Source organism: Apteryx rowi, unplaced genomic scaffold (assembly GCF_003343035.1).
Source record: "Apteryx rowi isolate R43461 unplaced genomic scaffold, aptRow1 scaffold_308, whole genome shotgun sequence".
Taxonomy (NCBI): Eukaryota; Metazoa; Chordata; class Aves; order Apterygiformes; family Apterygidae; genus Apteryx; species Apteryx rowi.
Genome location: NW_020449508.1, coordinates 818727 through 833420, shown reverse-complemented (window position 1 = coordinate 833420; position 14694 = coordinate 818727). Strand labels below are relative to the sequence as shown.

General features: G+C 36.4%; 1 protein-coding gene across 5 annotated transcripts in view; it reads right to left on the bottom strand.

The window, feature by feature from the left end:
- PPP2R3B (protein phosphatase 2 regulatory subunit B''beta) overlaps positions 1-14694 on the bottom strand; it is a 56102-nt gene that overhangs the window by 21890 nt on the left and 19518 nt on the right. For all 5 annotated transcript variants that reach the window (XM_026070283.1, XM_026070287.1, XM_026070284.1 and 2 more), the window contains exon 3: positions 1317-1502. In XM_026070283.1, the coding sequence (XP_025926068.1) occupies positions 1317-1502 (186 nt within the window). The remainder of the gene's footprint in view (positions 1-1316; positions 1503-14694) is intronic.

The window sequence follows — 14694 nt, the reverse complement described above, 5'->3', positions numbered from 1 at the left end:
TTTAGCAATTGCACCTTCAAAGCTTCAGAGTTCCCATTCACCTCAATGCTGTTTCTCTGTCTGTTCCAAACTTCCTCAATCTTAACAACAAAGTACCCAACTCCTGCCTAAAACGGACTGACTCAGTAGTCACAGACATACCAGCATCTGAGGATCTCATACAAGATTTGGCATATTACATAACGTGTAAAGCCCCTGGAGAAAAAGCACAGTTACTTTTCATACAGTAGTTTAACCGTTACTTAAATAAAAACAAAACAAAAACAAAAAGAACTCCAAAAACCCATACTAAAGAAATGTGGGTTTGAGAAATACTCTCCTCAGCCTGAGAGGCTTCAAACTGTTCCTCTTTGTTTCTGGAGGGTGCCTTTTTCACTGAATTATAGATGACTGGCACCCTACACCTCTTGCTGAAGCACCACTTCTATGCAGAACGGAGCTGTGAAAGGACAGAATCCTATCTTTCAGCTTAGTAGTTAAACACTTCTGGTGGGACAAACCAGGAGTTTCTGAACTCCTAATTGTGCTCTTGAGAAGGTCTTTGTTTCTGTTTTCTAGACCCTGGACTTAATGTGCAAAGTGATGGGAACAGGAATGAGAACCCAAGACTCATGACCAAGATCATGACTTTCAGTGATGAAATACACTTACAATGTAAGTTGTATTAAACTAGTTTATCATGCATTATGCAGAAGTAAAAACAAACAAACAAACCCCGCTTCCATCCAAACCCACCTCCCCAACTTTGCTGCTTTCTAAACCCAGTATTTTGTCACTCTGCGGTAACTCTAGATTAGTGCTTCAATAACCACTAAATAGCAATAATCCCGAGTTCCCAAACCATTGTGGATTTCAGTGTTCTACAACGGAGGTTCAGGACACTTCAATGAGAAAACAGAAGTCTGCAAATTTTTATATCAATTACATGGTCATTTTCATCACACAACTAACACTTTGGAGGCCTGAAACCAAAATGCATATTAACAGTGCTTTGTCTGAAGGTTGGTAGTCAATAGCGAATGCAGAACATACAATGTGCCCTTCAGTATTTGGTTGTTTAAGCAACTAAAAAGTTAGTTCGATTTTGTTTTTTGGCTCGTTCCTTTTGGTAAGTATGATGTAGGGCAATCTGGGACATAGTTAATGCAAAGATTTTCTCACATAACTGTGCTATCAGTCATGCTAAATATGAAGTCTTACTGGTATTACCTCGTAAGAGATGAAAACACATAATGCAAGAAAACAAAAGACACAGAACTCATATTTCCTTTCCATAGGTTTACAGTACTGAATGTAGAAAGCCAGCAAATCCTTACCTTTGCAACTTTCCCCATATCTTCTAAAGTTGCCCTCTCATTTGGAAACTGAGAGAAAGTTCTCTCAATTTTGGTGATCACAGCATCTATATTCACTTTTTCCTTAGGACATCCTCGAGGAAAATAGAAAGTTGGAATGGTTTGACTAAGTGATGGTGGCAAAGGTTCTTCCTTCTTTGTCTGAACCTAAATGGATACACACACATTTGACAGTCAGGTACAATGAAAACACTTACAGTAGCCATCCTTGGATGAGGACTGAAAGATGTCATTCTCTTTGGTACTGTTGCAACATACCTTCAAAAAGATTTATGATAGGTTGGAATAAGCTGTCTGAGAGCACACTGGAAAAATTCACGAGCATTTTCAAAAACTGTCACTTAGAAAGATTTCTGGGGTGTTAAAAATTTAGTAAGAACAACTTTAGTCTTTTACATCATATTAAGTTTCGAGATTAGCACACTAAACACTGCTTCCTGGAGACATCTGAAATGCTCTTATTTTACCATTTTCAGTTTCAGAAAAAAACAACATTGAACTTTTAGCTTAACAGACAGGTCATGAGGGAATTTGCTTTTAAAATATTTCTAGTTTTACATATTCAAACTTTTGAAATAAGCATGACAACTTTGTTACAACTACCAGCTTGTCTAATTTACAATGAGGATGCATGGCTTTTTTTTCAATCCTAAAAAATTGTTGATTTTCTGAAAGGAAGTAAATAATTCCTTCAGAGATTTTTTTTTTTTTGGCATACTACACGATTATGACATAAGAATTTAGAAAACTGTTTCACTAGAATTAGTGATATACCATGCTACCAAACCCCCCCTCCCAAAACAAACAATAAGAGTAATTATCTACTTAAATGTATTTAGCTTCAGTAAAGAATAATTCACCTTTTACTTAGTCTCAAAAAGAAAGGCCAGTAAGGCAGAGCAACAAAGATAGCAAGCAAAGAAAGAATAGAGTTAGCAGGCAACTCAGAATTTGCAGTTAAATACAAAGTTTTTCATCCCAAGGCCCTATTTGAATGCAACAACAATGGTTAATGCTATTATGATGGCTTATCCTAGTGTTAAATATGCCCAAGATCCTGAATTCCATTTCTCTCATTTCCAACCAAGGTTGTATTTTGTTCCTTACCATCTTCATCAAAATGCCTGTAAAGATACCTACCTCCCTACTATAATCAAAATCCTTCCTTAAATCAGTGAAAGACCTGGGTGCTTTGATATAGCTTAAAGCAAGCATTCTGCAGACAGCAGATTTTTATTTTCAGGGTTCCAATCCAGGAGCCTTTACTGGAATACACAGGATAAAAAAGCCTGAATTAACTGTGTCCCCTCTGCCCTGGCATTTGAGCCAGTGATCATGTTCACAGTTGCTGAGTTCCCTCAACTGAGTTAAATTTTATTTCACAGAGGAAGAAGTTACCTTGAATCTGTGACACCTAGAATGAATGCTTGCAATTTTCTAACAATCCTGTAAATTAAAACTTTTGACACTTAGTCATTAGCTGAAGTCTCATCAGCTGAATCACTAAAATTAGAACCAACAAAAGTGCCATGGGGTATCAAAAAACCCTTTCAACTCCAGACTTCCAAACTTTTGGAAAGAATAAAAATATCAACATTTTATCCTCAAAGTAACATTACCATCAGCACTACAAAYAACGTATGCAATTGCATTAATTTCTTGTTCAGTTCTAGAAACTGAACTCTACATATCAACATTTTAATAGAGCCCTTACAGTTACCCTATGCTAAAAAGGAATGTTAAATTGGACGGGTACCAGAGTCACATAGCTAGCATGCTTTTCAGCACTAGTGATCAAATCATCTTTTACTGAACAGAATAAAAATCCTGTTTGTTCCAATGAGCCGGGGTGAAGCAGAAGGGTTGCTTTGTTTTTTTTCTTTTTAATCATTTAATCCCCCCTCTACCCTATTTACAACATCTGCCTGGATAGCAACACTCATGTGAGTTGCTCAAATTGCTACAGCAGGGGCAGGTTCTTCAGATCTGCCTGAGGTTTAAACTGAGAAAAGGATAAATGTCAGTTATAAACTACCAGCATGTCATTAATTTTTCAGGTAAGACCAAGTAAATCACTATTTCAAGAAAGCCTAGTACAGGCAGACAAGGCACTTAAAATCCACAGGTAAGAAAATTTTAAGTCTCAAGTTAAAAAACTGTTTCTTCGAAAAGGAAAATTTGAGGCAAAAAGAAGAACGGATGGAAAAAGCTTCTAAAGGAAGAAAGTTAGCAACAGAGCTGTTCATTCATTGGAAACTTTATATTCTTTCATAAACTACTCTTACTTCAGAAACCTCACTGCACAATAATGAATTTACATTAGTGCAGGTTAAACACTGTTCTTAAATGCACGTGGAAATCTCAGTTCAGGATTTGATAACAGCTATTCTAGCACATGCAACTTCCGTGGGTGCTATTTAAAAGGATTATACAATAAAAGCATTTTTTCTTCTTTTATATATTGTTCATCTTTTAGCCTATTGTAAACATGTTCCAGAGAGCAATTACGAGGAAGAAACTAAACAACAGATTCAGAACTGCAGAAAGATGGATTCACACAGGAAGAAAAATGGGTCTAAGATACAAGAGAAAAGTTATATTCAGGTCAGTTTTGAATTCAGCATTTGTTTAATGTAAAAATATACCGTTTTACAAATTAAGCATTAGATATTTATTCCATTCCAAAAGCAAGTACAGAATGCAAATCTCCTGCTACAAGACAAAAATTCTCTCTACACTGAAAGATGTTGCCTATTATTGCATGCTGCTTTCTCAAGAAGAGGTGAAAAAAGATAAACTATAGAAGTGCTTCATTTGCATTAGAAAAGATAAACAAGAAGCAAAGAGGTAGAGGCAGAGCCAGCAGGTCTGGATCCTTTAGTTCTCTCACTTAGGATGAGAAAAATATGCTGAAGTTTTGGAACCATTGCACAGCTGTCTTCATTCTTTACCTTTGAGCTGATCACTTTGGTCTCTTGGGAAGAAACTTTGGAAGCTTCTCATTTTTGGTGCCCTTTCAAAGAATTTGTAACTTCTTCCCCTCCTGTAGTTATTTTTCCAGGCTCGGTATTTTACTTCCTTCAAAGCAAGGAGGTATTCCTCAAAGCGTTTCCTCAAAGGTCAAAGATGTACTAGAACCATTGGTGAATACCACAAAGGAAGGATAAAAATTCCTAGACCATAATTCTCAGTACCAAAACAATGTTCTAACCCCAGGGCTTAATTTGGTTGTCTACACATAGGCATCTAGTGACAAGACTATCTAGGGCATGATATGAAATGCCCAAGGATATTCCATGTGGTATCCAGCAGCCAACTTGGAGCACAGCTCGCATGTTGTAACTGCCATGTGGATGTTCTGAACACACTAATGCTTCTTAAATGCCACTAGCAACTTGCACTCAGAAAACTGATTTGTACTGTTAATGACGGTCAACACAGGGATAACTGCCTGTACCAAAGAAAGAAACAAGTCATCCAGAACCATCAGCTCTAGATAATGCACTGAAAAGTTAGTATTACACCTCCTCTTTTTCCTCACCTTCCCAACAAGGGCCAGGGTTTCTTCTCTTCTCTCAGTCTGAACTCCCATGTGACAATCAAAAAGCTCCTAGTACAGCTGAGGTTGTTCTACCTTATGTGGTCTGATGAAGGAATGCATAATACCAGGGGGCTCAAAATTCCACTGCTTTCCGTAATTTCATCTAGGTAGTTCTCTAGATGTCCATATTGTATAGATGATGAAAGCATCAATTGTATTATTCCAGAGCAATCAAAAYGCACCAATTCTATGAGATTAAGTGGTTATAAAATGAATTACAACCTTTTTAACCACAGAATTTCTTCGTTAACAAGAACTGCTAGAAGTCTGAATGACAAATGTTTGAATTGAAAATCTGCAGCAACAGTTAGCTATTTATTCTTTCTCTAATGGTCAATTTAACATTTAGAAAGACCTGAATTTTCTTATGGTTGTATGTTAAAACCTTTAACACTAGTACCAGTAAGATAAACTGCCAAAAGGCACTGGCTTGGTAAGTAAAGAATTCTAGAGTAACTTGCCAAGATACACACAAAAAATATACTCAGAGTATACATACTCTGTGTTAAGGAAAATAGCTTTAAAAAAGCTTGTAAATAATTCAGCCAAGTAGACATGAGCTACAGTATTAGGACTGAATGACATACTAACCTTTGAAATAAGTATATATTAGGTCCAGAATCAGTAATTTATTTTAAAGTTGCCATTGAAGTTTAGGTTTTATACTAAATCTGGATAGTGAGAGTTTCTCAAAAATTTCTCATTTACAATAATGTAAAAAAACTTCTGTAAGATTTGCCCATAAAGAGAATTCAAGAAAACCTTTAATACATAACCAGTTTTCATTCCTGACATATACAACCATAAGGACTGTCCACACTTAACCCAACACATATTTGCCTTGACTTTTATAAGTAAGGAAGTAGAAATTTATAAGGAAATTTATATCCCAGTGGGGTAATTACTTAAAGGGCAAATTTCCTAATTTATTTTGCTACTCTCCAGATCCTTTTCCAGCTGTTGTCAGTGAATGGAAAATAAAACTATTACTATAATTACTATATAGTAATATATTAGTAAATGGACCAGAGATTATGGATACACCTCACCCCAAAGAGGCAAGTCTAGTCATCCTGTCTGCCTGCTTATATCTACCAACAGATGAGTTACACTGAGCAGTAAACCTGGTTCTAAGCAAAAATGAAGACAGCAGGGCTTTTAAAGTGAAGTGTTCTCCTCCCTCTCCCTCCTAACTGAAAGAAAGAGTTGACACTATGATGGAGTCCTTGGAGGACAGGATTCATTTCTGAAACATGTGGGAGGAGGTGCTTGTTCCCACTTATTTTAAGGCTGCATACTCAGTGAAGTCTAGATCTACATAGAGTCTAACACAAAAATACAAAGCCTGACAAAGGAACAGAATATGAAGCCCCAAATACCATCACTTAAATGGTATTTATTGGAAAAGACAAAGTAAATATTGATGAACTTAATCAGTTAGCTATATAAATATATTAAGATGCCAATTCATTAAACCAACTTGGTACTTGCATTGTTTTTGACATGATTACAGAAGAAGGAAAAAAAGCTATCTTCATACAGAAATACTTATGCTTCCTAGTATCTGACAGACAGGGACATTTGTTATGCCTGGTGTTCTGTAAAAACATTTAAAACATTAAAAGAGTCAGCTCTCACTGTATAAGCCAATGTGAATTTCCATATGGATGTTCATATTAGAACCAAGAGGCAAAGGAATACACACAATAGGGTTAAGTCAGTAAGACCAAAAAAAATTCTACCACAAATTTGTGCCCAACTTTACATTTAAATTTTTACTAAGAAGTGGTACACCATGATCTCAAACAAAAAATAGCACTACATACTGAAAACACTAAAAGATTTTTACCTATCAAATAGGTAAAAGTTCTGTTTAAATCTTTAGTATTTTTAGACAGGGAATTTACCAAAAAAGTGTTGCAACACATTTTAAATCAGCTTTGCTTAAATTGAGTTCAACAGATTAATTCTTCTATTTTTGTATATCACATTTTATGCAAATGTTGCCTAGGTGCATAATAAGCTAAGAAGATTTGCTGCAAAGATATGATATTTATCCTTTTAAAACCTAATATTATCCCTGCAATCATCCACTTACAGAGCTTACGAGACACAAAACAAGAAAGTGAGATACTGCATAAAGTTCCTTTCTGTGACTGATAAATATTGATTATAGGAGAAAATGGAAGTCAACACTGGGGAGCAGGTTACATATTTCTAGTCCTGAAGGGCAATAGGGTGGCAGTGAAAAGACATAAATGCTGTTTAGCACATGAACTTAAAAGTCCTAAACTTATTCTACACTTTTTTTTTTAAATGAAGAGCATCTCATTTATTAAACACAGTAAATTCTCATAGAACAGAATGTCTATCAAAATTAAATGATAATTTTGAATATAAAATAATGTTATCTGTTAGCAGGCTCAAAATGATCAGCCTTCCTGCCTCTCCACTCTTATATAGCAGTAGTTCAAGTCTGACCCATAAAGTCTCAAGAATGATTCTGCTTTAACTTCCTGTTGATTTGACTGTACAACGAAACTCAATGTTTCTTCTAGATAAGCAAGTGGCACTATCAATAAGTTTTACAAAATTTAAATCTTGGAAACATCAGATTAAAGAGTTATACCACTTGTCTAGAAAATCTCATTCTTGATGAAGGATTCTGACTCATTTGCAAGGAAAAGACATTTAATTTAGAAAATCTGTTCCAATATTCCAAATACTTTGGCAGGTTAAAGTTGCTTAAAAAAAAAAAAAAAAAAATCTATTTCAGGATAGGTAAGTTTACTACCAGAACTTCACTTAGGACAAGCCTAGAAAAATGCATCTTCTATAATAGCAGCTTTCTTGACTTTGTGGTAGATGTTCAGATTTCCAGTTATCCAATTAAAAAAAAAAAAAAAAGACTTTGTATGTTAATTATCTTCCTTGTAGCTAAATTAGGAAGGAAGATTTATTATTACAAGAGTTCACTGTCTGTTCACTGTCCCATTTAGTCTAGCATGCTTAACAGTACTTTCCTAAGCAAAAGTGGATCCTTTGACAATTTAAAGCTTTCAAAATTAGCTTTTCCAGGCAGGGTCTTCCTCTAAAATCTAGCTTTTGCACTGAAAGAAATCTGAAGACAGTAATTTAGTCTGAAAGCTTAATAACAAAGTTTCTCAGCATGGCATAAGCCAAGCTAAACCATAGGACACCTTCATCTCCCCCTGCTCCCACATATAGTTTTTACTGACCTTTGTGTTAGTACTAGTGATAGGGCAGCAGTATGGTGAATCGCCTCAGGTCACTGAGCTGGCTGAAAAGCAATGTCATGTCCCCCCCCCCCTTATTTGTTCTTACCCCATCTCACACAGTTGATTCCACTTAGCAGCAACCTGGAACCGGTGCTAACAAGGAAGTTTAGAGGAACATTGCAGCAGTATTGTTTGATATAAGCCTAAATGAGCCTTAAAAGCATACTAAGATCAGGATTCATCTTGCCTGCCTTTTGCAATCAGAAAGTTAACATAAGTGAATGGTCAAGCTAAGAGAGACACCTACAGAGAATTAATCTATGTTAGAAACAGGCATCAGGGATATATGCAAAAGTCCTTCCTCTAGCAACAAATGTTTTAGTCCCAGCTGCTTCTTCCTATCCTGCACTGCAGTTTGTTAGCCTTTAGTTATTCTCTGGCAGCTGTTTTGGATATTCTATAAAATCTAATTTTATCATACATGTTCCTCTTCCCTCTCCATAGTAAGGGAGAAACATCTATTAGTTTTAACCCTGATAGTTTTACACTAGCTTATTTTTGCTGTTAGCCTTAACCTAGATGGGTTAAGAGACTAAGCCATACACTGCTCTGTCCCATTTGGTAGAATTAAAAGTGTCCTGGAGTTTCTGGACCTGACAAGTTACAGTAAGTAGCAATTCCATGAGCAAACCAAAGAGACTCAGGTTTAGAGCAGAAGTCCAGGATCCTTCTGCAAGTTACAACCCCCCCCCCCCCCCCAAAGGAAGACTCTAGACCTGAAATATAACGTGCAGAAGTACTCAGAGGAAGAGGATGCAATTAGAACTAGAGTTCCATGACCTAAAAACATATTAAATTTCTTATTTGCTATAAGCATATAAAAACAACTGTAAGGATGGATAACCTTTCACATGGTTTAACTCTATGCCAACTGCAATGTGTTCATCAGGTCACAGCTCAGAAGTTCATGGTATAGACACTATTACTGTAAGTAGTTTTTCCCCCTTATTTTCACTCATGACAGCAGAGTAACAAAGAGTTCAGCTAGTTACTCAACAACGTGACAGCCAGGGAAAGAAGCGTCCCACAAGTTTCAGTGAAACTGCTGTGGCACCAGCCATCACTGGCTCTCTTAAAAGCTTTAAAAGGCTTACTACAGCTTAAAGCATTCTTTCAAAAATTGTTGATAGTGGCCCAACTATCAGTAACATCCCTCCCCCCGCCATTTAATTTAACCAAGTCCTATTTAAACAACCTAAATAAGATCCAAGAGAAAGCCACTGAAGGAAATTCTATATCCAAGCCCAAGTATCTCAGCAGAGCATGCAAGGTCTGGACCATTTATACAACCTGTTCAGGATAGTGGATTAATTTTTATGTCGAAGAGAAAGTTTTAGGTAGAAACTTTTGCTAGATCCCACTGCCTACTATGAAATACATTCCATACACACCATCTTGCACATTAAAACTAAAAATACATCCAAAGTATGTGTAAATGGTTATCTCTGACAAGTCAAATTACATGCACACATACAAAAGGAGTGTGCAATAAATAAGCAGGCACAAGGGAAGCTTTCAAATGGTCAAAAGCTGGTTTTCACTAGATCAGTAAAGACTAAACACTCCATCAGAAGTACATTAGCATCTTTCTTTTTTTGCATGACACCTCACCATTATAGAATGCATTTGTCAATCTCATCACTTTCAGCAATATACATGCTGCACTAAAAGCAAGATTTCTGACCTGAATTCTACAACTTTATGATTTCAGAAATACCAGGATTCTCCTGATTTGCAATTTGATATAGCTGACCTAGACAAGTAACGCAGTCCTGCTGGGAACTAGAGTACTCTATTGCAAATGCATTATTACTGTAGAAACACTTCCAAATATGGCTGATTATATTTTGKTTTTTTTGGCAAAGTAAAGTAGAGCTTCAGCATCAAAAAAGTCCCAGCTATGCAGTTAGAAAGATTTCCATGATCATTTATAGATACTTTGGTGAAGGGGAGAGAAGGAAGAGGTAATTACCTGCACCCAAAACCATGAACATGAGAAAGAAGTTTGCATCTTACCAGCATGTCCATCAATAACTTACTTTCTTTGTTGACAGAACTTTCACTACAGCTTTTAGAGATGAGATCCTCTAACAGTTCATGATGACTGACCAGCAAGAATGCTTTTTGCCTCCTCTGCCTGCTTTGCTAATCCATGAAAGAAAAATGGTACAGATGATAACATGGAAAAAAAAATGCAAAATTCTTCAGAAAAATCTACCTGGCAGACATCTTGCAAAAGGCAACTTCCACAACATTTTTCCGTAGTAAGGTGGAAGCAGTGCAGAAATATTAATCATAGGCTGTGAGTTTTTGTCAAACAGCTTCCCTCTTACGAATTATGTCAAATCAAGTATTCAAGTATCTAATATACCAGAGTTTCATATAGTTGCAGTCTCTTCAGCAAATACTCTGATAGTAGGATATACTGGCAGAGAATAGGAATACTAATTTAATCTATTATTCCAGCTGTTTTCAGGAAACCAGCTGGTAAGATCCTCTTAGAACATAATCATTTTGATTGTACACAGCCATTGGACCACACTGGGACTCACTATTTGCAAAGGAGCCATAACTGTCCAAACAGATCATTTTAATAGGGAAAAACTGACAGTCAGTTACCTCACATAATCCTAACATTTGTCTACAGAAAACAGTTCTGATGTTTAAGTGATGGCCCGTCCTGACAAAGAAGTAACAAATAGGGCTAAGATATCCACTTTATTCTTAAACTCTGAAATTGCTTCTCATCTTTCCATGTCTACAGCAAAACAAGTTTCAGTCACTAGATTCAATTGAGCTTGGAAAAAATACTCAAACAAGAGGAATATCAGCAAGCTCAGCCCTGTTACTGAGCTGCAGAGTCAACAGTTGCAGTAAGTATTCTGTCAACTTCTTGTCTGTCAGCTCCCCAACAAATTCTGATTGGGACAGTTGTGGGGAGGAAAACAAAAACAAAAAACCCTACACTCATATCCCACTATTTACTGTCCTGAAAAAGTCGAAGGATATTTCACATGAAGATATGCCCAACTGCTTCAGGCTTTCTAGCATACAAAGTAGTACAGCTGAAAGACATAGACCATCTACCATTGGTGGCATTAGTGACCATAAAACCAGAAGTATGTTAAAATAGGGAAAAGGCCAGGGAAGCTTTTATTCCAGAAAACAAAGAAACAAAAAAACACTAGAACTCTTGAATGTCTAAATTCAGAACTTAACTGCAGAGAGAACTGACCTAGACTCTTAAATCAGACATTCAAGTAGGCTGTAGTATAAGCTTGCACCACATTAGCAGTTCTGCAAAAACAGTACACATTTGCACATTTATTACCAGTTATGAGCAGGTACACAAGCTGCTGCCACAGTGTAGTCAATACATTTTAAGTTTGTATCAGCAGTCTCTATTGCAGAGGTGGTAGAAAAATACCAGTTTGCTTGCAGCCTTCCTCTAAGAGGCTAGAGCTTAAGGCCTGGCAATCCATTATCAAAGGACCATTTAAGGAAAAAAAAATCTCTAACCTTAACTAGTCAGTCTCAGCAGGTAGTTCAGATGTTTTACATTCTGCCTGAAATGTTGACACTGTTCCAGAAGACAGGCATGATACCAGTAAAAAACTAACATCAGGTGTTTGAGAGAGACTTCCATCTTTTTCCAGCAAATACATAAATGCTTAAAAAAAAAGTATGTGATGAAAAACTTATTTAAAAACGGATATCAGGTTCTCCCTCTGTGGTGTTAAAGGGTCTCCATACGATGCTAAATTTGAAAATAGACTCCATTAGGAAAGCTAGCTTGCCAATAATCACTAATTGTTTTGCAGCTTGCTTCTGTGACTACACATGTGAAACTACCTCAATCAAACTTTTCAAAATTCATTTTACCCCAGAAACAAGAATGTTATCAACCTTGGAAGAATCAGTAAACTACAGCACAACTGCACACCAGCCCAGCACACATTAATACCTACAGGCTCTTTATTCATTGCTGCCTTGAATGTGCCACAAAAAAAGCATTTTAGTAACAGAAGAACGGGAAAATGATCAAGAGGCACTTAAGCTAGGCAGCTTACTTGACTCAGAAGGAAAGCTAATCATTTGAGCCACTGTGCAGAAGTTGAAGAAATATTTCACATACAGCTGACATAAATAGGTTGTGTAAGCAGCATTTAGTATCAGTAACAGGTGGTCATAGAACTGGTAGTTCTCCATTTCCACACTGAGGTGTGACACATACAACTATAGGGATCACCAAGTAGTAACAGCAGATAAAGATGTGGAACTGTTAAGATATTATAAAAAAGGCCAGTACTTAGGTTTGGCCCTGAAATTCCGAGGATTAATTCAAACTTTTGGCCATTTTATTTTTTTTAAATCATCTCATTAAAACTACTCAGCACAAGTTGATCTGGCTTTAAGAAAAAGTTTAGTTTCAAAGTTGGAACTGAACTGTTCTACAAAGTGATGTCAGACTAAGTAGCAAAAATACCTATTTTCCTAGTTTGGCAAATACCAAGCTACAAGGGTATAAATGTCACACTGCACACAGATGTAATTTATTCTGTTATCATTTTGTTTCCAACTTCAGATATATTTTCTTCACACAGTCTGGGTAATGATGTTGCTTATATTCCAGCTCTCACAGGTAGAGATGTCACCAACTGTTGGGCAAAACACTCTTACTCAGCTATCAGCAAGTAATAAGCCTTTCAGTTCACATCTTTAAGTTGCCAGTAGAGTTGACATATGGTGATTCTCACTCCAAAGTTTCAGAGAAATTGATGAGCATGATGGATACAGTGCCTCTTCAAGCATTACATTTCCAGTTCACTATATTCTGCAGATGTTAAATTACCTAAAAAAGGTCTCCTTACATTAGTTATATAGTTATAATATATTTAGTTATAAGTAGAGGGATACTAAAGTTCTGCTCAGAAGTACTTATTGAAAATTTTTCAATACCCCAAAGTAATAGAGAATATTTTCAACAGTTGAGCATTATTTCCGGAAAGAAGATCAGTCAAAATGAAGATGAAAGCCCCATTTTCCTCAGTTTTATCAGTTTTCATAGATAAAAGCAACCACTGAGAAACAGCCCGTACCACCACTTTACAGAGCTACCCACCTTGCCAGCAGTCCTATTTGAGTCTATTAAAATATTTTCATAAAACTTCATTTCCTAGACTCAGTGAATGCCTTTTCAAGACACAGGGGACTACTTAGGTGGCCTAGCTCTATATAAAAGGCCACTGACTTAGAACTCCTAGAACCTGTACAAGACCCAGTCACTTCAAACAGCTGCAAAGTAGATGTTTAGCCACATGTTATATTGCCATACACCCTTGTTACTCATTTTTTATTTTAAGAGTTTATGTCTAACAGCACTAAACCACCTAAGGAAAAACTGGCATTTGTCCAACAAGATGCAGAAACTACATTCATATAAAAATTTCTAAAATTAATTTAAGACAAGACAGACTGGCTTCCATTTTTGCTTGATTTTAGCATTTAATTTTACATCAGATTTATGATCTGATCTGTCTGAAAGGCAGTATTCCAGGGGAATAGGTACTCTAGTGTCAGTGAAATTCAGCAACTGAGAGGAGAAAACATTTCAAATTATTCTACAAAAGCTCTAAGCAGTCTTTAATTTCAACATGAAATTTCTTCAACAAAGATGACTACCACTCTTTGAAACGCATCTAACCCATGACACACAATTTGAAGTTAACATTAGCATGAACTGTCAGGTAAAGAATACCAAACTTCTTTCAAGATCAAGAGTTACCAGCACTCATACTTTGCTTTTTAACATACTTTCAAAAAGGTCTTCTTAAAGTCACGAAGTAGAACCAAAGCACCATTTAAAAAGGAAGCTCAAGTAAAGTATTTTATATCAAATTGAGCAAAGAGAGACACCAGGTTTAGTTTTTTCCACTGCTTTTAAGTCTGTTCTGCCCACAGAGTTTTGTCTATAATACAGTTAAGTGTTCTAACATATGTTAATCAACAACTGTCATTTACTCCCAAAGTGCAAGTCTGGTTAAAAGTGAAAAATGTTTGTTCATTATCTCCACTGTAAGCTTGCAGCTGGCAACATGCGAAAACAGGAAAACAACCTACAAATTAGACAAGCTGTTTTCTGAAGTATGTAGTTGCTTGTACATATAATACTACAGAGAGCTCTTTTCCAGCTCAACATGAAAAAGCCCTGTAAAAGTGAAAGTGGTCCAACTATCATTTGATGAAAAATAGATCAAGTTAAGGGGCACGACAAAAGCTAATAGCGTGTTTACAACAGGGTGCCATGACTAGACTAAACTTGCTTCAGGCTCGGACATGCCTAAATATCAACTGATACTCTACTTTGGGGTAATTAAGGTAACATTTTCATTTCTTCTGGCTGCCTCCAGTAACAAGTTCCCTTCTCTGTCTCCAGTGT